The 22,932-nt window shown below is 59.2% G+C and overlaps 1 protein-coding gene across 1 annotated transcript; it reads left to right on the top strand.

Moving 5' to 3' along the window:
* Nucleotides 1-1,170: 1,170 nt before the first annotated feature.
* LOC309451818 (retinal guanylyl cyclase 1-like) lies at nt 1,171-22,274 on the top strand (the record flags this gene model as incomplete). The annotated part of the gene is made up of 20 exons (XM_082076513.1): nt 1,171-1,175; nt 1,208-1,887; nt 3,876-4,177; nt 5,740-6,094; nt 7,182-7,266; nt 7,347-7,443; nt 8,409-8,513; nt 8,780-8,863; nt 9,101-9,181; nt 10,040-10,216; nt 12,236-12,392; nt 13,144-13,293; nt 14,305-14,453; nt 15,243-15,406; nt 16,793-16,985; nt 18,268-18,442; nt 19,509-19,607; nt 20,412-20,506; nt 21,724-21,809; nt 22,184-22,274. 20 exons carry the CDS (start codon nt 1,171-1,173, stop codon nt 22,272-22,274), a joined length of 3,330 nt encoding a protein of 1,109 aa, XP_081932639.1.
* Nucleotides 22,275-22,932: the final 658 nt, after the last annotated feature.

The raw sequence follows: 22,932 nt of genomic DNA, 5'->3' as shown, positions 1-22,932 counted from the left end.
ATGGTGGCATCTCCTACAGTGGTGGCATCTCCTCCAGTGGTGACATCTCCCATGATGGTGGCATCTCCCATGATGGTGGCATCTCCCATGGTGGCATCTTGCACAGTGACATTTCCCATGGTGGTGACATCTCTAATGATGGTGACATCTCTAATGATGGTGACATCTCCCATGATGGTGACATCTCCTACGATGGCGACATCTCCCATCATGGTGACATCTTCCATGGTGGCAACTCCTACAGTGGTGGCATCTCCCGTGGTGGTGACATCTCCCATAATGGTGACGTCTCCTGTGGTGACATCTCCTATGATGGTGACATCTCCCATCATGGTGACATCTCACATGGTGACGACATCTCCCATCACGGTAACATCTTGCATGGTGGCATCTTGCACAGTGACATCTCTCATGGTGGTGACATCTCCTATGATGACGTCTCCCATGGTGGTGGCATCTCCCATGGTTGTGACATCTCCCATGGTGGCATCTCCTACAGTGGTGGCATCTCCCATGGTGGTGACATCTCCTATGGTGATATCTCCCATCATGGTGGCATCTCCCATGATGGTGACATCTCCCATGGTGGCAACTCCTACAGTGGTGGCATCTCCCATGGTGGTGACATCTCCCATAATGGTGACATCTCCTACGATGGTGACATCTCCCATGGTGGCAACTCCTACAGTGGTGGCATCTCCCATGATGGTGACATCATCTCTCATGGTGGCATCTTGCACAGTGACATCTCCCATGGTGGTGGCATCTCCCATGACAGTGGCATCTCCCATGGTGCCACCTCCTACAGTGATGTCTCCCATGATGGTGGCATCTCCCATGATGGTGACATCATCTCTCATGGTGGCATCTTGCACAGTGACATCTCCCATGACAGTGGCATGTCCCATGGTGCCATCTCCCATGATGGTGACATCTCCCATGATGGTGACATCTCCCTTGATGGTGACATCTCCTATGGTGACATCTCCCGTCATGGTGGCATCTTGCACAGTGACATCTCCCATGGTGGTGGCATCTCCCACGATGGTGACGTCTCCCATGATGGTGACATCATCTCCCATGATGGTGGCATCTCCCATGATGGTGACATCATCTCCCATGGTGGCATCTTGCACAGTGACATCTCCCATGGTGGTGGTGGCATCTCCCATGACGTTGAGTCCCACCATGGTGCCACCTCCCCAAGTGTCCCCACCCCCTCCCCCTCCCTCCTGGGCCTGTCCCACCACCCCCGGTGGCCTCGTCACCTCCTCCTCCTCCTCCTCCTCCTCCTCCTCCCCCCGTCCCCAACCTCGGCCGCCACCTTCAAGATGGGCATCATGGGCCCCTGGTCATGTGACCCCATCCTGAGCCACGCCCTCCCGGACGTCGCCTCCCGATTGGCCGTCGCCCGCCTCAACCGCCACCCGGCGTTCAACCGCGGCTACTGGTGGGACGCCATGGTGGTCACCGAGCCCTGCGACACCCCCCAGGCCGTCGCCAACCTCCTCAACCTCGACCGTTACGCCGCCGCCCTGATTGGCCCGTTCAACCCGGCCGCCTGCGGCGCCGCCGGCCTATTGGCCGCCGCCTGGAACAAGCCGTTGGTGTCTTGGTCCTGCCTGGGGGACGCCGAGGGGTTGGCCACGTTGGTGGTGCCCATGGCGGAGCCCGTCGGGGTTCTCCACGAGGTGCTGAGATACTTCCGGTGGGCGCACGTGGCCGTGGTGACGTCGGCGGGGGACGCGTGGAGGGAGGTGGGCCAGGGAGTGGCCCAGGAGCTGCGGGCGCGGGGGCTGCCGGTCACCGTGGTCACGGCGCTGGGGACGCGGCAGGATGAGGCCCGGGAGGCGCTGAGGAGGGTGCAGAGGGCGGACGGGGTCAGAGGTAACGGGGGGACGGGGGGAGGTGGTGGAGGTTGGATGGAGATGGAGATGGGTGGAGATGGATGGAGATGGATGGAGATGGAGATGGAGATGGATGGAGATGGAGATGGAGATGGATGGAGATGGATGGAGATGGAGATGGAGATGGATGGAGATGGAGATGGATGGAGATGGAGATGGATGGAGATGGAGATGGAGATGGAGATGGATGGAGATGAAGATGGATGGAGATGGAGATGGATGGAGATGGAGATGGATGGAGATGGAGATGGATGGAGATGGAGATGGATGGAGATGGATGGAGATGGAGATGGAGATGGATGGAGATGGATGGAGATGAAGATGGATGGAGATGGAGATGGAGATGGGTGGAGATGGAGATGGATGGAGATGGAGATGGACATGGAGATGGAGATGGACATGGACATGGACATGGAGATGGAGATGGAGATGGATGGAGATGGATGGAGATGGAGATGGATGGAGATGGAGGAGATGGAGATGAGATGGAGATGGATGGAAATGGAGATGGATGGAGATGCAGATGGATGGAGATGGATGGAGATGGATGGAGATGAAGACGGATGGAGATGGATGGAGCTGGAGATGGATGGAGATGGAGGTGGATGGAGATGGAGATGGGTGGAGATGGAGATGGATGGAGATGGATGGAGATGGAGATGGATGGAGATGGAGATGGAGGGAGATGGATGGAGATGGAGATGGAGATGGATGGAGATGGAGATGGAGATGGATGGAGATGGAGATGGAGGTGGATGGAGATGAGGATGGATGGAGATGAGGTTGGATGGAGATGGATGGAGATGGAGATGGATGGAGATGGAGATGGATGGAGATGGATGGAGATGGAGAAGGTGGATGCGGTTGGATGGAGATGGTGGAGGTTGGATGGAGATGAAGATGGATGGAGGTGGAGATGGAGGTGGAGATGGAGATGGATGGAGATGGTGGAGATGGAGAAGGTGGAGGCGTTCAGATGGAGATGGTGGAGATTGGATGGAGATGAAGATGGATGGAGATGGAGGTGGATGGAGGTGGAGATGGAGGTGGAGGTGGAGAAGGTGGATGTGGTTGGATGGAGATGGATGCAGATGGAGATGGTGGAGGTGGACATGGTTGGATGGATGGGTGGATGGATGGATGGATGGATGGATGGATGGATGGACAGATGGAGATGGTGGCCATGGATGGATGGAGAGATGGATGGCGATGAAGAAGGTGGATGTGGTTGGATGGAGATGGATGGAGATGATGGAGGTGAATGTGGTTGGACAGATGGACAGATGGAGATGGAGTACCCACCGTGACCCACATATCACCATGTGTCCCTCTGTCCTCCCATGGCCCCCCATGTCCCCATCATGACCCACATGTGCCACCATCACCCCCATGTCCCATGTGTCACCCCCATGTCTCCACCATGATCCCCATGTCCCCACCATGACCCCCATGTCTCCCCATGATCCCCACATCCCCCTATTGTCCCATCATGACCCACGTGTCCCCACCATCACCCCCATGTCCCATGTGTCACCCCCATGTCCCCCCATGACCCACATGTCCCACCATATCCCCCCATGTCCCACGTGTCCCCACCATCACCCCATGTCCCATGTGTCACCCCCATGTCTCCACCATGATCCCCATGTCTCCCTATTGTCCCATCATGACCCACGTGTCCCCACCATCACCCCCATGTCCCATGTGTCACCCCCATGTCCCCCCATGACCCACATGTCCCATCATGACCCACGTGTCCCCACCATCACCCCCATGTCCCATGTGTCACCCCATGTCCCCACCATGACCTCCATGTCTCCCCATGATCCCCACATCCCCCCATTGTCCCATCATGACCCACATGTTCCCACCATCACCCCCATGTCCCACGTGTCTCCCCATGTCCCCCCACGTCCCTCATGTCCCCACATGTCCCCGTGTGACCCCGCTGTCCCCGTGTCCCCGCAGTGGTGCTGATGTGCATGCACTCGGTCCTGCTGGGCGGTGAGGAGCAGCGCGTCCTATTGGAGGAGGCCGAGGACCTGGGCATGACCGATGGCACCTACGTCTTCGTCCCCTACGACGCCCTCACCTTCCCCCTGCCCTATCGCCGCGTCTCCTACCCTGCGCTGGCCAACAACACCAAACTGCGCCTGGCCTACGACGCCGTCCTCACTGTCACCATCGACTCGCCCGACGGCAACTTTCGCGAGGTCCTGCAGGAGGCCAAGGAGGCCTATGAGGTCCCCGCGCACATAGACCCCGCGCAGGTGAGGTGGGAGGGGTTTGGTGGCATCTTCAGGGGGTTTGGGGACAATTCCAGGGGGGTGGAGGCATCTTCAGGGGGTTTGGTGGCATCTCCAGGGGGTTTGGAGGCATCTTCAGGGGGTTTGGTGGCATCTCTGGGGGGTTTGGTGGCAACTCCAGGGGGTTTGGGGACAATTCCAGGGGGGTGGAGGCATCTTCAGGGGGTTTGGTGGCATCTCCAGGGGGGTTGGTGGCTTCTCTGAGGTGGTTGGAGGCATCTCTGGGGGGTTTGGTGGCATCTATGGGGGGGGTGGAGGCATCTCCCAATCCATGGTTATCTCAACTCAACACTGTTGGCCATGGATTGGGTAGAGATGACCATGACCAACAGCACTGAGTTGAGTTGAGATGACCATGGGCAATAGTGTTGGGTAGAGATGACCACGGATTGGATGGAGATGACCATGACCAACAGTATTGAGTTGACATGACCATGGTCAACAGCATTGGGTGATGACCATGGCCAACAGCGTTGAGTTGAGTAGAGATGACCATGGCCAACGTCATTGGGTAGAGATGACCATGGCCAACAACACTGAGTTGTGTGAAGATGACCATAGATGGGGTAGAGATGAACATGGCCAACAGTGTTGAGTTGGGTGGAGATGACCATGGCCAACAACGTTGAGTAGAGTTGACCATGGCCAACGTCACTGGGTAGAGATGACCATAGATGGGGTAGAGATGACCATGGCCAACAGCATTGAGTTGGGTGGAGATGACCATGGCCAACAACATTGAGTTGGGTGGAGATTACCATGGCCAATGTCATTGGGTGATGACCACGGGCAATGTCATTGGGTAAAGATGACCATGGATTGGATAGATATGACCATGGCCAACAGCAATGGGTGATGACCATGGCCAACAGCGTTGAGTTGAGTAGAGATGACCATGGCCAACAGCATTGGGTGATGACCATGGCCAACAGCATTGAGTTGAGAAGACCATGGCCAACAGCGTTCAGATGACCATGGCCAACAGCATTGGGTGATGACCATGGCCAACAGTGTTGAGTAGAGATGACCATGGCCAACAGCATTGGGTGATGACCATGGCCAACAGCATTGGGTAGAGATGACCATGGCCAACAGCATTGGGTGATGACCATGGCCAACAGCGTTGAGTTGAGATGACCATGGCCAACAGCATTAGGTGATGACCATGGCCAACAGCATTGAGTTGAGATGACAATGGCCAACAGCATTGGGTGATGACCATGACCAACAGCATTGAGATGACCATGGCCAACATCATTGGGTTATGACCATGGCTAACAGCGTTGAGATGACCATGGCCAACAGCATTGGGTGATGACCATGGCCAACAGCGTTGAGTTGAGATGACCATGGCCAACAGCATTGGGTGATGACCACGGCCAACATCATTGGGTAGAGATGCCCACAGCTTGGGTGGAGATGACCCCACCCAACACCATCATCCTCCAGGTGTCACCATGACCACCTGGAGCTCCTGGTGGCCCCTTTGTCACCCCGCGTCACCTCCTCTCTCTCCCCCCACCCAGGTCCACCCCCTCTTCGCCACCATCTACAACTCCATCCACTTCCTGGCGGCGGCCGTGGAGGCCACGCGCCGGACGGGCCGCTGGGTGATGGGCACCAGCGTGGCCGAGAACATCCGCGACTTCCAGCTGGAGGGTTTCTGCCAGAACTTCTCCGTCGGCGAGGACGGGGACGTCACTGTCCCCTACGTGGTGTTGGACACGGACAACAAGGGCGACCACCTGTGGCCGGTCTACGGGCTGGACCCGGGGACGCGGGGGTTGAGCTACCGTGGCCACCACGTCCATTGGCCACACGGCTCCAGCCCCGGCACCGACGCCGGGTGTTGGTTTGAGTCGGGGACCATCTGCAATGGGGGTGAGTGGGCGTGGCCAGTGACCACAGGGGGTCATGGGTGGCCATGGGTGACCAGAGGGGGTCATGGGTGTCGTAGGTGGTTGTGGTTGACCATAGGTGGCCATTGGTGGCTGTGGTTGACCAGAGGTGGCCATGGGTGACCATGGTGGGCCATAGGTGGCCATGGGTGACCATGGGGTACCATGGGTGTCACAGGTGGCCATGGGTGACCATGGTGGACCATAGATGCCCATGGGTGACCATGGTGAGTCATAGGCGGCCATAGGTGGCCATGGGATATCATGGGTGTCACAGGTGGCCATGGGTGACCATGGTGGACCATAGGTGGCCATGGGTGACCATGGAGTATCATGGGTGTCACAGGTGGCCATGGGTGACCATGGTGGGCCATAGGTGGCCATGGGTGACCATGGGGTATCATGGGTGTCACAGGCAGCCATGGGTGACCAGAGGTGGCCATGAGTGACCATGGGGTGTCATAGGTGGCCATGGTTGACCACAGGTGAACATGGTGGGTCATGGGTGCCATAGGTGGCCATGGGTGACTACATGTGTCACAGGTGGCCATGGTTGACCATAGGTGACCAGGGGATGCCATAGATGGCCACAGGTGACCAGAAGTGGCCACGGGTGACCATGGGGTGTTATGGGTGTCATAGGTGGCCATGGGTCACCATGTGTGTCATAGTTGACCATGGTTGACCACAGGTGACCACGGTGTGTCATGGGTGTCGCTAGTGGCCATGGGTGACCAGAGGTGGCCACGTTTGACCACAGGTGACCATGGATGACCACGTGTGTCACAGATGTCACAGGTGGCCATGGTTGACCAGAGGTGACCACAGATGACCATCCATGACCATAAGGTGGCCATGGATGACCATGGGTGTTGTAGGTGGCCACGGCTGACCAGAGGTGACCATGGGGTGTCATGGGTGCCACAGGTGGCCACAGTTGACCAAAGGTGACCAGAGGTGACCATGGTTGCCATCCATGACCATAAGGTGGCCATGGGTGCCCTAGGTGACCACGGGCCACCATGGGTGGCTTCTCCATGCTACCCCTCCACCCCTTCCCTCCACCCCAGGCCTGGACGCCACCTTCATCCTCCTCCTCTTCCTCCTCATCGCCGCCCTGGTGGCAGCGGGCGCCGCCCTCGCCTGCTACATCAGGTGGGTGCCACCACCTCCTGGGGGGACACCTGGGGACACTTTGGGGACAACCCGGCAGCTCCCGTGTCCCCTCCCCGCAGGCGCCGCATCCAACAGGCCCAGTTGATGAAGGGACCCAACAAGATCATCTTGACCATGGAGGACTTGACCTTCATCAACACCCAGAGCAGCAAACGGGTGAGGGACACCGGGGGGGGACATTTCTGTGGTGGCCACAGTGGCTCAGGGGACTCGGTGGCACCTGGGGTGGCCGGGAAGGTGACGCTGTGGCTTCGAGTCCAACCTGTGGTTGGTTTTGGCCTTAGGAGGAGAACATGGGCTGGTGGGACCTCATGGGTGATGTGTCCTCATGGGTGACGTGTCCCCATGGTTGATGGGTCCCCATGGCCTTGGAGAGGACACCTGTGGGCTGTGAGGTCCCCATGGGTGACGTGTCCCAATGGGTGACATGTCACCATGACCCGAGTTGTGTCCCAACGGGTGACGTGTCCCCATGGCCCAAGGTGGGTCCCCATAGGTGACATGTCCCCATGGGTGATGTGTCCCAATGGGTGACGTGTCCCCATGGCCCAAGGTGGGTCCCCATGGGTGACGTGTCCCCATATGTGACGTGTGCCAATGGGTGACATGTCCCTATGACCTGAGGACTCCCCCAGGGCCAAGTTCTGCCCTGGAGAAGATCCATTGGCTGGTGGGTCCCCATGGGTGACATGTCCCCATGGCCCAAGGTGGGTGCCCATAGGTGACGTGTCCCCATATGTGATGTGTCCCAATGGGTGATGTGTCCTCATCACCTAAAGTCCCCCCCAGGGCCAGGTTCTGCCCTGGAGAAGATCCATTGGCTGATGGGTGCCCATGGGTGACGTGTCCCAATGGGTGACATGTCACCATCACCTGAGTTGTGTCCCAATGGGTGACATGTCCCCATGGCCCAAGGTGGGTCCCCATAGGTGACGTGTCCCCATATGTGACGTGTCCCAATGGGTGACATGTCCCTATGACCTGAAGTCCCCCCCAGGGCCAAATTGTGCCCTGGAGAAGATCCATTGGCTGGTGGGTCCCCATGGGTGACGTGTCCCCTTGGCCACCACACCCCCACGGCTGACGTGTCCCCTCTTGTCCCCTCGTGTCCCCACCCCCAGGTGGACGGCAGCCGCACCAGCCTGGCCGGCCGCAGCGCCGGGGACACCAAGAGCGTCAAGAGCGTCACCGCCGCCCCCGACAACACCAACGTGGCCATCGCCGAGGTGAGATGTCCCCACGTCCCCCTCCCCCCCGTGTGTGTGTCCCCACCACCCCTCCCCATGTCCCTATCACCCCATCTCCCCCTATTCCCCCAACTGCCACCTCCGGGGGCGACAAGGCCACCAACCCCAGGGACACCCCTGTCCCCTCCCGCCCACCATGAGTGGGTGGGGTGACCCCTCCCCACTTGGGAGACCCCACCCCACGTCCCGGCCGGATGATTGACAGCCTTAGGCGGCCATGATTGACAAGCTCCCTTCACCCGCAGGGAGCCGAAAACGCGAAGGGCAACAGCCACCTCCCCCTCCTCCTCCTTTTGTTTAACCAGCAGGGCCTTGTCGCCTCCGTGCAGGTAAGTTGAAAGCCAAAAACCCACCGTTTCACCCCAAAAATTCACTCCTGCTCCGCCCCTTCCCCCACCCACCACCCTACCTTGATTTGGGGTTGGGGGCGGGTTTGGGGTGAGTTGGTGGCTTCTGGTTGACATGGGGGGTTGGAGGATGAGGAAGGTGTCACCTCCGGGTGTCCCCGGGGTGTCGGGGTGGGGCAGGTTCCGGGGTGCTCAGGTGTCACCCGCTCTGTCCCCCAGGGTGACTGGGTGTGGCTGAAGAAGTTCCCTGGAGAGCAGCACAATGAGGTGAAACCGGCCACCAAGTTGGTCTTCTGCAAGGTGGGGACAATATGGGGGACAATATGGGGTCATGGGGACAATGATGGGGCATGAGGGACAATGTTGGGGCATGGGGGACAATGTTGGGTCATGGGGACATTGCTTGGTCATGATGGACAATGTTGAGTCATGGGGACAACGATGGGTCATGGGGACAAGGTTGGGTCGTGGGGGACCATGTTGGGTCATGGGGACAACGTTGGGTCATGGGGACATTGCTTGGTCATGATGGACAACGTTGAGTCATGGGGACAATGGTGGGTCATGGGGACAATGTTGGATCATGGGGAACAATGATGGGTCGTGAGGACAACAATGGGTCATGGGGACAATGTTGGGTCATGGGGGACAATGTTGGGTCATGGGGGACAACATTTGGTGATGGGGGCATTGCTTGGTCATGATGGACAACGTTGAGTCATGGGGACAACGGTGGGTCATGAGGACCATGTTGAATCATGGGGACAATGTTGGGTCATGGGGACATCACTTGGTCATGATGGACAACATTGAGTCATGAGGACAACAGTGGGTCATGAGGACAATGTTGGATCATGGGGAACAACAATGGGTCATGAGGACAACAATGGGTCATGGGGACAATGTTGGGTCATGGGGGACAACGTTGGGTCATGGGGACATCACTTGGTCATGATGGACAATGTTGGCTCATGGGGACAATGTTGGATCATGGGGACATTGCTTGGTCATGATGGACAAGGTTGAGTCATGGGGGCAACATTGGATCATGTTGGACAAAGTTGGGTCTTGGGTTCAACATTGGGTCATGGGGACAACCCCAGGCCTTGGGGACAACCCCGGGGCCCCATCCCACGTTGTCCTCTGCCTTGGGGACAGTTGCGTGACCTGCGGCACGAGAACGTCAACCTGTTCCTGGGCTTCTTCCACGACTGCGGGATCTTCGCCATCGTGTCGGAGCACTGCTCACGCGGCAGCCTGGAGGACCTGCTGCGCAACGAGGACATGAAGCTCGACTGGATGTTCAAGTCCTCCCTCCTCATCGACCTCATCAAGGTGACAACCAGCTCGGGGGGCACGCGGTGGCCGTGGGAGCGGAGGTGGCCATGGAGATGGTCTTGGTGGTGGCCATGGTGGTGTTGATGACCATTGGAGATGGTCTTGGTGGTGTTGGCCATGGGGGTGGCCTTGATCGTGCTGGTGGCCATGGAGATGGTCTTGGTGGTGGTGGTGACCATGGAGATGGTCTTGGTGGTGGCCATGGTGGTGGTGGCCATGGGAGTGGCCTTGCTGGTGGCCATGGTGGTGTTGGTGGCCATGGAGATGGTCTTGGTGGTGGCCATAGTGGTGCTGGTGGCCATGGGAATGGTCTTGGTAATGGCCATGGTGGTGCTGGTGACCATGGAGATGGTCTTGGTGGTGGCCATGGTGGTGCTGGTGGCCATGGGGGTGGCCTTGCTGGTGGCCATGGTGGTGCTGGTGGCCATGGAGATGGTCTTGTTTGAAGTCCTCCCTCCTCATCGTCCTCATCAAGGTGACAACCAGCTCGGGGGGGACACGGTGGCCGTGGGAATGGAGGTGGCCAGGGAGATGGTCTTGGTGGTGGCCAATGTGTTGGCCATGTTGATGTCCAGGGTGGTGGCCCTTGTGTTGGTGGTGGTGGCCATGATATTGGCCATGGTGTTGACCATGTTGGTGTCCATTGTGGTGGCCATAATGATGATGGTGGCCGTGATATTGACCCATTGTGTTGGCCATGTTGATGCCCATGGTGGTAGCCATGATGGTGGTGGTGGTGGCCATGATATTGGCCATGGTGGTGTCCATGTTGATGTCCATGATGGTAGCCATTGTGTTGGTGGTGGTGGCCACGATGGTGGCCCTGGTGTTGGCCATGTTGATGGCCATGGTGGTAGCCATGATGGTGGTGGTGGTGGCCATGATACTGGCCCTGGTGGTGGCCATGTTGAAGTCCAAGCTGGTGGCCATGATACTGGCCATGGTGGTGCCCATCGTGTTGGCCATGTTGATGCCCATGGTGGTAGCCATTGTGTTGGTGGTGGTGGCCATGATATTGGCCCTGGTGGTGGCCATGATGGTGGCCATCGTGTTGGCCATGTTGATGGCCATGGTGGTAGCCATGATGGTGGTGGTGGTAGCCATGATATTGGCCCTGGTGGTGGCCATGTTGAAGTCCATGCTGGTGGCCATGATATTGGCCATGGTGGTGGCCATTGTGTTGACCATGTTGATGGCCATGGTGGTAGCCATGATGGTGGTGGTGGTGGCCATGATATTGGCCCTGGTGGTGGCCATGTTGAAGTCCATGCTGGTGGCCATGATATTGGCCATGGTGGTGGCCATGGTGGTGGACATTGTGTTGGCCATGTTGATGTCTATTGTGGTGGCCATGATGGTGGTGGTGGTAGCCATGATATTGGCCCTGGTGGTGGCCATGTTGAAGTCCATGCTGGTGGCCATGATGGTGGTGGTGGTAGCCATGGTATTGGCCCTGGTGGTGGCCATGATGGTGGCCATCGTGTTGTCCATGTTGATGTCCATGGTGGTAGCCATGATGGTGGTGGTGGCAGCCATGATATTGGCCCTGGTGTTGGCCATGTTGATGTCCATGGTGGTAGCCATGATGGTGGTGGTGGCGGCCATGATATTGGCCCTGGCGTTGGCCATGTTGATGTCCATGCTGGTGGCCATGATGAAGATGGTGGCCATGATATTGGCCATGGTGGTGCCCATTGTGTTGGCCATGTTGAGGTCCATGCTGGTGGCCATGATGAAGATGGTGGCCATGATATTGGCCATGGTGGTGCCCATTGTGTTGGCCATGTTGAGGTCCATGCTGGTGGCCATGATGAAGATGGTGGCCATGATATTGGCCATGGTGGTGCCCATTGTGTTGGCCATGTTGAGGTCCATGCTGGTGGCCATGATGGTGGTGGTGGTGGCCATGATATTGGCCATGGTGGTGCCCATTGTGTTGGCCATGTTGATGCCCATGGTGGTAGCCATGATGGTGGTGGCGGCGGCCATGACGGTGTGTCCCCCGGTGTCCTCTAGGGGGTGCGCTACCTCCACCACCGCGACGTGGTCCACGGGCGCCTCAAGTCGCGCAACTGCGTGGTGGACGGGCGCTTCGTGCTCAAGGTCACCGACCACGGCTACAACGAGCTGCTGGAGGCCCAGCGGGTGCCGACCCCCGCCCCCCAGGCGCAGGGTGAGGGGGCGGGGCCTCTGGGATGGGGGCGGGGCCTCTGCTTGGGGTGTGGTCTGGGGGTGAGGCCTGGGGTGGGTGGGGTTTGGTCTGAGGTGGGAGGTGAATGATGGATGAGAGGTGGGGCCTCGGGGTGGGGGCGGAGCTTCCGTGATGTGGGTGTGGCCATAGAACCGGGGGCGGGGCCTTTGGATTAGGGGTGTGGCCTCTGTGATGTGGGAGGGGCTTCCATGATATGGGTGGGGCATTAGAACCGGGGGCGGGGCCTTTGGATAAGAGGTGTGGTGGAGCCATAGAACTGGGGGCGGAACCTCCATGTAGTGGGCGTGGCCTCTGGGATGTGGGTAGGGCCATTGAGCTGGGGGCGGGGCCTCCGTGACATGGGTGGAGCCTTTGGATTGGGGTGTGGCCCCCGGGATGTGGGCGTGGCCATAGAACCAGGGGCGGGGCCTCCATGATGTGGGCGTGGCCTCCCGTTGTGGGCGTGGCCTCCCAGGACATCCCCACCCCATGGGGCGTGGGTTAACGGGAAAGGGCGTGGCTTAGCGGCGGGGGGGGGGGCGTGGCTTCCAGCAGTGGGCGTGGCCTCGCCTTGGGGGGCGTGGCCTCACTTTGGAGGCATCTCCCACCCATGACATCCCGGGACGTCCCCCCACCATGGGTGTGTCCCCACTCAAGGGGGCGTGGCTTAGCGGGAAGGGGGCGTGGCTTGTGGACTGGGGGGCGTGTCCCAGCGCGGCCCCGCCCCTTCCAGAGCGGCTGTGGACGGCGCCGGAGCTGCTGCGCGACGCGGCGCTCGAGCGACGCGGCTCCTTCCGCGGCGACGTCTACGGCATCGGCATCATCATGCAGGAGGTGATCTGCCGCAGCGCCCCCTACTGCATGCTGGGGCTGCCCCCCGAAGGTACATCCGTCCCCTCCCAGTATCACCAGTGACCTCCCAGTATCACCAGTGACCTCCCAGTAACTCACCAGTGACCTCCCAGTAACCTCCCAGTAACCCACCAGTAACCTCCCAGTAACACCAGTAACCTCCCAGTAACACCACTGACCTCCCAGTAACCCACCAGTGACCTCCCAGTAACACCAGTGGCCTCCCAGTAACACCCCCAGTAAAATCCCAGTCCCCCTATTGCATCCAGGACCCCCCAGTTACCTCCAGAATCCCCCATAACCCCCAGAGCCCCCCCAAGTATCTCCAGAACCCACCAAAAATCTCCAGAACCCACCAAACATCCACCAAACATCTCCAGAACCCACCGAACATCTCCAGAACCCACCAAACATCTCCAGAACCCACCAAACATCCACCAAACATCTCCAGAACCCACCGAACATCTCCAGAACCCACCAAACATCTCCAGAACCCACCAAACATCCACCAAACATCTCCAGAACCCACCGAACATCTCCAGAACCTCCCACGTCCCCTCACCCCCATCTCCACCCCCACCAGTTGACCCCCAACCCCTCCAGCTCCCCATAGGCCCCCCAATTACCTTTAGGACCCCCCAATTATCTCCAGAACCCACCAAACATCTCCAGAGCTCCCCAAGTATCTCCAGAACCCCACATAACCTCCAGAACCCACCAAATGTCTCCAGAACCCCCAAACATCTCCAAAACCTCCCACATCCCCTCACCCCCTACTCCACCCCCACCAGTTGACCCCCAACCCCTCCAGCTCCCCATGGACCCCCCAAGTATCTTTAGAACCCCCCCATAACCTCCAGAGCCCCCCAAGTATCTCCAGAACCCACCAAACATCTCCAGAACCCACTAAACATCTCCAGAACCTCCCACATCCCCTCACCCCCATCTCCACCCCCACCAGTTGACCCCCAACCCCTCCAGCTCCCCATGGGCCCCCCACCCCGCCCCCCAACCCCCACCCCGGTGACACGGGTGTCCCCAGAGATCATCGAGAAGGTGCGTCGGCCGCCCCCGCTGTGTCGCCCGGCCGTCTCGGCCGACCAGGCCCCGCTGGAGTGCATCCACCTGATGAAGCAGTGCTGGAGCGAGCAGCCCGAGCGCAGACCCACCATCGACCAGATCTTCGACCAGGTGGGACCAGTAGGGGCTGCTGGGACCAGTACGGGCGAGGTGGGATGAGTTATGGGGGACTGGGACATGTATGGGGTGGTGGGACCAGTATGGGCTGCTGGGACCAGTATGGAGGAGGTGGGACCAGTATGGGGGAGGTGGGACCAGTATGGGGTGGTGGGACCAGTTACAGGGCTGTGGGACCAGTATGGCGGGGTGGGACCAGTATGGGGGAGGCGGCACCAGTATGGCGGTGTGGGACCAGTATGGGGGAGGTGGCACCAGTATGGAGGAGGTGGGACCAGTATGGGGTGGTGAGATCAGTATGAGGTGGTGGGACCAGTATGGGCTGCTGGGACCAGTATGGGTGGGGTGGGATGAGTTATGGGGGACTGGGACATGTATGGGGTGGTGGGACCAGTTATGGGGCTGTGGGACCAGTATGGGGTGGTGGGACCAGTATGGGGGAGGTGGGACCAGTTTGGGGTGGTGAGATCAGTATGAGGTGGTGGGACCAGTATGGGTGGGGTGGGATGAGTTATGGGGAACTGGGACATGTATGGGGTGGTGGGACCAGTATGAGGTGATATGGGACCAGTATAGGACTCTATGGGTCTAGATGGGTCTATATGGGCCTATAGGGACCCCATGTCCCCTCCCCTGGCCAGTTGGAGACCATCAACAAGGGCCACCAGACCAACGCCCTTGACTTGATGCTGGTTTCTATGGGTCTCTATGGGTCTCTATGGGTCTCTGTGGGTCTCTATGGGCCATATGGGCCTATACGGACCCACATGTCCCCCTCCCAAGTTCAAGGCCATCAACAAGGGCCGCAAGACCAACATCATCGACTCCATGCTGCGCATGCTGGAGCAATACTCCAGCAACCTGGAGGACCTGATCCGCGAGAGGACCGAGGAGCTGGAGATCGAGAAGCAGAAGACCGACCGGCTCCTCACCCAGATGCTGCCCCCGTGGGTGCCCCGGGGCGGGGGACGCAGCCATATTGTGTCATATGGGGCGCTGGAGGTCACGGGTGGGGGGTTGGGGTGGTGGCGTGGAGCTCAGTGGGGGTTGAGGTGGCCACTGGGGACAGGTTGAGGTTGGCCATGGTCTGTTGACCGTGATCTATTGACCATGGTCTGTTGGCTCCACCCACCTCCTGTGGGGCTGGAGGGGGTTGAGGTGGCCACATGGGGCAGGTTGAGGTTGACCATGGTCTGTTGACCATGAGCCGTTGGCTCCACCCACCTCTGTGGGGCTGGAGGGAATTGAGATGTGGCCATTGGGGTTGACCGTGGTCCATTGACCATGAGCCATTGACCATGACCCACTGACACCACCCACCTCTGTGGGGCTGGAGGGGGTTGAGATGTGGCCAGTGAGGTTGACCATGGTCTGTTGACCATGACCTGTTGGACCCACCTGGATCTGTGGGGCTGGAGGGGGTTGAGGTGGCCACGTGGGGCAGGTTGAGGTTGACCATGGTCTGTTGACCATGACCCATTGACTCCACCCACCTCTGTGGGGCTGGAGGGGGTTGAGATGTGGCCATTGAAGTTGACCGTGGTCCATTGACCATGACCCATTGACCATGACCCATTGACACCACCCACCTCTGTGGGGCTGGAAGGGGTTGAGATGTGGCCATTGGGGTTGACCATGGTCCATTGACCATGACCCATAGACACCACCCACCTCTGTGGGGCTGGAGGGGGTTGAGATGTGGCCATTGGGGTTGACCATGGTCTGTTGACCATGACCCATTGACCATGGTCTGTTGGCCCCACCCACCTCTGTGGGGCTGGAAGGGGTTGAGATGTGGCCATTGGGGTTGACCATGGTCTGTTGACCATGACCCATTGACCATGGTCTGTTGGCCCCACCCACCACTATGGGGCTGGAGGGGGCTGAGATGTGGCCATTGAGGTTGACCATGGTCTGTTGACCATGACCCATTGACCATGATCTGTTGGCCCCACCCACCACTATGGGGCTGGAGAGGGTTGAGATGTGGCCGTCTGGGGCAGGTTGAGGTTGACCATGGTCTGTTGACCATGACCCATTGACCATGACACATTGACCATGGTCTGTTGACCCCACCCATAAACGTGGGGCTGGAGGGGGTTGAGGTGGCCACATGGAGCCACAATGGTCCCTCCTGGGCCAATGGCAAGTTCTGGAGATCCTGGAGACCCCCGTGGTGCCCGTTGTCCCCAGGGCCACCACAAACTGGTGGCCCAGGCCCCACTCAGGACACGCGGGTCCCTCTGTGGCCGCGGGGAAGTTCTGGAGAACCTTGGCCACCTTAGAGTCAGTGGCCACCACCGAGTCCCCGTGTCCCCCTGGTGTCACCGCAGGTCGGTGGCCCAAGCTCTGAAGATGGGGACGCCCGTGGAGCCCGAGTACTTCGAGGAGGTGACACTTTACTTCAGCGACATCGTGGGCTTCACCACCATCTCGGCCATGAGCGAACCCATCGAGGTGGTCGACCTCCTCAACGACCTCTACACCCTCTTCGACGCCATCATTGGCTCCCATGATGTCTACAAGGTGACGTGGCCACCCCCCCGGACACGTGGCGTCCTTGTCCCCTCGAGTCACGGCTTCTAACGTGGCCACCGCAGGTGTCCCCACGGTCCTTGGGGACATCTCCAAAATGATGTGACCACCTCGTGGTGCTGGTGGCCACGGGCCCAGCCAAGGGGTCACGGCCACCAAATGAAGGTGGCAACGGGTCCCCAAGGTCCTTAGTGACATCTCTGAGGTGTCTGTGACTCTGGTGGCCACGTTCTTCTGGGACCTTAGTGACATCCCTGAATTACCTTCAGGACCCCCCCCAGTTATCTCCAGAACCCCCCAAGTATCTTCAGAACCCCCCAAACATCTCCAGGATGCCCCCAAATGTCTCTAGAGCCCCATAAGTATCTCCAGAAACCCCCCCAAATGTCTCTAGAGCCCCATAAGTACCTCCAGGACTCCCCAAAACATCTCTAGGACCCCCCAAATATCTCCAGGACCCCCCAAGTATCTTCAGGACCCCCCAAGTATCTTCAGAACCCCCCAAACATCTCCAGGACGCCCCCAAATGTCTCTAGAGCCCCATAAGTGTCTCCAGGACTCCCCAAAACATCTCTAGGACCCCCCCAATTGTCTCCAGGACCCCCCAAACATCTCCAGAACACCCCCAAATGTCTCTAGAGCCCCATAAGTATCTCCAGGACTCCCCAAAACATCTCTAGGACCCCCCCAACTATCTCCAGGACCCCCCAAGTATCTTCAGGACCCCCCAAACATCTCCAGGACCCCCCAAATGTCTCTAGAGCCCCATAAGTACCTCCAGAACTCCCCAAAACATCTCTAGGACCCCCCAAACATCTCCAGGACACCTCCAAATGTCTCTAGAGCCCCATAAGTATCTTCAGGACCCCTCAAGTATCTCCAGGACCCCCCCAAATGTCTCTAGAGCCCCATAAGTACCTCCAGGACTCCCCAAAACATCTCTAGGACCCCCCAAGTATCTCCAGGACCCCCCAAACATCTCCAGAACCCACCAAACATCTCTAGAACCTCCCACCCACCCCTCACCCCCCACCCCACTGACCCCTGGGGACATCCTTTGGCCACCTCAATATGGTTCAGTGTCCCCAAGGTCCTCAAGTGTCACCCCCAAGCTGCCACGTCTCCCTGGTGGCCTCCAAACCATGGTGGCCACCAAGAGGCACGACCGCGCCAATCCCACCCCCACCAACCAGAAGGTGCCACCTTGACGTCGGGGTGTCCTCGGACGTGTCCCCCCCACCCCGGGTGACACATCCCGTGTCCCCCGGTCCAGGTGGAGACCATCGGTGACGCCTACATGGTGGCCTCGGGGCTGCCCAAGCGCAACGGCAACCGGCACGCCGGCGAGATCGCCAACATGTCCCTGGACATCCTCAGCTCCGTCGGCACCTTCAAGATGCGCCACATGCCCGAGGTGCCCGTCCGCATCCGCATCGGCCTCCACTCGGGTGAGGACACGCCCCCTTTTTTGGACACGCCCCCTCGGGACACGCCCATTTGGCCGCACCCCTCTTGATAGGTCCCGTTTTCGTGTCATGCGTCGCCAAGCTCCATTGGGTCTTGGCCAATATTCAAGATGGCCGCCAGCTCTTGGTTGGGACCTGGTGGTTGTAAGGCATGACCACGACCCCCCGGTCACGCCCCTTTGACCACGCCCCCTTGGGACACACCCATTTGGCCACACCCCTCTTGATTCGCCCCTTTCCTGTGTCATGAGTCACCAAGCTCCACTGGGTCCTGGCCAATATTCAAGATGGCTGCCAACTGGTGGTTGGGTCATAAGCATTGACGACGCCCCCTGGTCACGCCCCTGTGGCCACGCCCCCTTGGGACACGCCCATTTGGCCACGCCCCTCTTGATACGCCCCCTTCCTGTGTCATGAGTCATTAAGCTCTATTGGGTCTTGGCCAATATTCAAGATGGCCGCCAGCTCTTGGTTGGGACCTGGTGGTTGTAAGGCATGACCACGACCCCCTGGCCACGCCCCTTTTGACCACGCCCCCTTGGGACACGCCCATTTGGCCACGCCCCTCTTGATACGCCCCCTTCCTGTGTCATGAGTCGCCAAGCTCCGTTGGGTCTTGGCCAATATTCAAGATGGCCGCCACCTGGTGGTTGGGTCATAAGCATTGGCCACGCCCCCTGGCCACGCCCTTAATGACCACGCCCACCTCCCAGCCCCATCTTCCATCTTGGCCACACCCCAACTCATCATCTCTTGGCCAACATTCAACTTGGTCAATACTCATTGGCTGTAACACTTGGCCACACCCCCAAGCCAAGGCCCCGTCCATAATAACCACGCCCCAAATGACCACGCCCACCTCCCAGCGCCATATTGGCCACGCCCCTTCTTGGCCACACCCCAACTCATTGTCTCTTGACCGACACTCAACTTGGCCAACGCTCGTTGGCCGTAACCCTTGGCCACGGCCCCCAAACCGAGGCCCCACCCCCTGTTGGCCCCGCCCCCCTTTGGCCACGCCCCCTCGCTGAGGCCCCGCCCCCTGCAGGGCCGTGTGTGGCCGGCGTGGTGGGGCTGACGATGCCGCGGTACTGCCTGTTCGGGGACACCGTCAACACCGCGTCGCGCATGGAGTCCACCGGCCTGCGTGAGTGTCCCCGGTGTCCCCAACGTGTCCCCAACGTGTCCCCAAGGTGTCCCCAAGGTGTCCCCAAGCCCTGTGTGGGTGTTCCCAGTCTGTCCCAACACCTGGGGGTCCCCAAGGTGTCCCCAAGCTTTGTGTGAGTGTCCCCAATGTCCCCAAGGTGTCCCCAAGCTGTCCCAAATGAATGTGGGGGGATAGAGGGGCTGAGGGGTGATGGTGGGGACATGTGGGGGACATGGGGACATGGGGACAGGGGGACATGGGGACATGGGGACATGGGGACAGGGGGATATGGGGACAGGGAGACAGGGGGAAATGGGGACAGGGGGATATGGGGACAGGGGGACATGGGGACAGGGGGATATGGGGACATGGGGACATGGGGACAGGGGGACATGGGGATATAGGGACAGGGGGACAGAGGGAGAGGGGGATCTGGGGACACGGGGACATGGGGACAGGGGGACATGGGGACGTGGGGATATGGGGACAGGGGGATTTGGGGACAAAGGGACGTGGGGAGAGTCGGATATGGGGACATGGGGACATGGGGATATGGGGACAAGGGGATTTGGGGACAAAGGGACATGGGGACAGGGGAATATGGGGACAAAGGGACATGGGGACAGGACAGGGGGACATGGGGACAGGGGGATATGGAGACATGGGGACATGGGTACAAGGGGACAGGGGGACATGGGGAGAGTGGGATATGGGGACAGGGGGACAAGGGGATATAGGGACATGGGGACATGGGGACATGGGACATGTGGACACCGTGTGACGCGAGGACGTCCCTGTCCCCAGCGTACCGCATCCACGTCAACGCGCGCACCGTGGCCATCCTGCAGGCGCTGCAGGAGGGGTTCAAGCTGGACATCCGCGGCAAGACCGAGCTCAAGGTGGCCCCAGTGCCCCCAAGTGTCCCCTTAGCGTCCTCGTTGACCCTCATTGCCCCTCATTGCCCCTTATCGCCCCCATTGACCCCTTATCGCCCCCATTGACCCCTTATTGTCCCCATTGACCCCTTATCGCCCCCATTGACCCCTTATTGTCCCCATTGACCCCTTATCACCCCCTTATTGCCCCCATTGACCCCTTATTGTCCCCATTTACCCCTTATCACCCCCTTATCGCCCCCACTGACCTGTTATTGTCCCCATCGACCCTTTATCACCCCCATTGACCCCTTATTGGCCCCATTGACCCCTTATAACCCCCTTATCACCCCCATTGACCCCTTATTGTCCCCATTGACTCCTTATCACCCCCTTATCGCCCCCATTGACCCCTTATTGTCCCCATTGACCCCTTATCACCCCCTTATCGCCCCCATTGACCCCTTATTGTCCCCATTGACCCCTTATCACCCCCTTATCGCCCCCATTGACCCCTTATTGTCCCCATTGACCCCTTATCACCCCCTTATCGCCCCCATTGACCCCTTATTGCCCCCATTGACCCCTTATCACCCCCTTATCGCCCCCATTGACCCCTTATTGTCCCCATTGACCCCTTATTGTCCCCATTGACCCTAATTACCCCTTATTGCCCCCTTATCGCCCCTAATTAAGCCTTATCGCCCCCTTTTTGCCCCCATTGAACCCTTATTGCCCCCATTGACCCCAATTACCCCTTATTGACCCCTTATTGCCCCTACTGTCCCTTTAATGCCCCCTTTATTGCCCCATTGACCCTTTATTGCCCCCTTTATTGCCCCATTGACCCCTTATTGTCCCTATTGACCCTAATTACCCCTTATTGCCCCTATTGTCCCTTTATTGCCCCCTTATTGCCCCCATTGCCCCCTTGTTGTCCCCATTGACCCTAATTATCCCTTATTGCCCCTATTGTTCCTTTATTGCCCCCTTATTACCCCCTTAATTGCCCCCATTGACCCTAATTACCCCTTATTGATCCTTATTGCCCTATTGTTCCTTTATTGACCCCTTATCGCCCCCTTATTGCCCCCATTGACCCTAATTACCCCTTATTGCCCCTATTGTCCCTTTATTGCCCCCTTATTGCCCCCATTGACCCCTTACTGCCCCCATTTGCCCTAATTACCCCCTAATTACCTCTAATTACCCCCTAATTGCCAACGGTGGTTCCTCCGCAGGGGAAGGGGATCGAGGACACTTATTGGCTGGTGGGACGCGAGGGCTTCACCAAACCCATCCCCACCCCCCCCGACCTGCTGCCCGGGTGAGCCGGACGCCTGGGTCCCCTGGGGGGGCTTTGGGGTCCCCTTGGGGGGCATTTGGGTCCCCTTGGGGGGATAACTTGGGGTCCCTGGGGGGGCTTTGGGGTCCCCTTGGGGGGATTTTGGGGTCCCTTTGGGGTGACATTTGGGTCTCCTGGGGGGGGGCACTTTGCGGGGGTTGTCCCCGGATGCCTGGGTCCCTCCCGGACGCCTGGGTCCCTCCCGGACACATGGGTCCCTGGGAGGGGGTGGGATTTCCCGGACGCCTGGGTCCCTCCCCCCAAACACCTGTGTCCCTGGGGGTGGTGGGGTTACCCGGACACCTGGGTCCCCCCCGGACGCCTGGGTCCCCTCCCGGACGCCTGGGTCCCCTCAGGGCCAGCAACCACGGCATCAGCCTGGACGAGATCCCGGCCGAGCGGCGGAAGAAGCTGGAAAAGGCCCGGCCGGGGCAGGTGTTCAAATAGTCCCCCCAGGTGAGCCCCACCCCCCCCCCAAGCCCCGCCCCTCCGTCCAACAAGCCCCGCCCACCAGAGTCAAGCATCTCCACGGGTGTGGAGTCCTCCAGACCATAGAGTTTTAACCCAAGGAAGCCACTGTGCATCTTCATCCCACTCTTCTCTATGGCCACAGGGCAAGGAGAGTCCTCCAGACCATAGAGAGGGAGGTGGAGCGCCCCCATAGAGCCTCTCTGCACCTCCATGGGTCTTCCAAGACCATAGAGTTTTACCCCAAGGGAGCCACTCTGCACCTTCATCCCGCCCTTCTCTATGGTCACAGAGCAGTGGGGAGTCCTCCAAACCATTGAGAGCTTTGGGCGCCAAGTCCTCCACACCATAGAGTTTTACCCCAGGAGAGCCCCTCTGCACCAGCATCTCGCGCTTTTCTATGGTCCCAGGGTGGGATGAGTCCTCCAGACCATAGAGTTGGCGCTAGAGCGCCCCCTACCCCCCCTTCCCCACCCCGAGCTGCTTTATGATCACAGAGACACCACAGACAGAGCGTCCCCCCCCCCCCATACTTCCCACAGGCAACTCTCTATGGTACCTCTATGATATCTCTATGGTACCTCTATGATATCTCTATGGTACCTCTATAATATCTCTATGGTATCTCTATGGTACC

This window comes from Streptopelia decaocto (genome assembly GCF_964273445.1).
Source record: "Streptopelia decaocto genome assembly, contig: HAP1_SCAFFOLD_1553, whole genome shotgun sequence".
Lineage (NCBI taxonomy): Eukaryota > Metazoa > Chordata > Aves > Columbiformes > Columbidae > Streptopelia > Streptopelia decaocto.
Note: the sequence above shows the minus strand (reverse complement) of the source record. Positions and strands in the feature narration are given on the sequence as shown.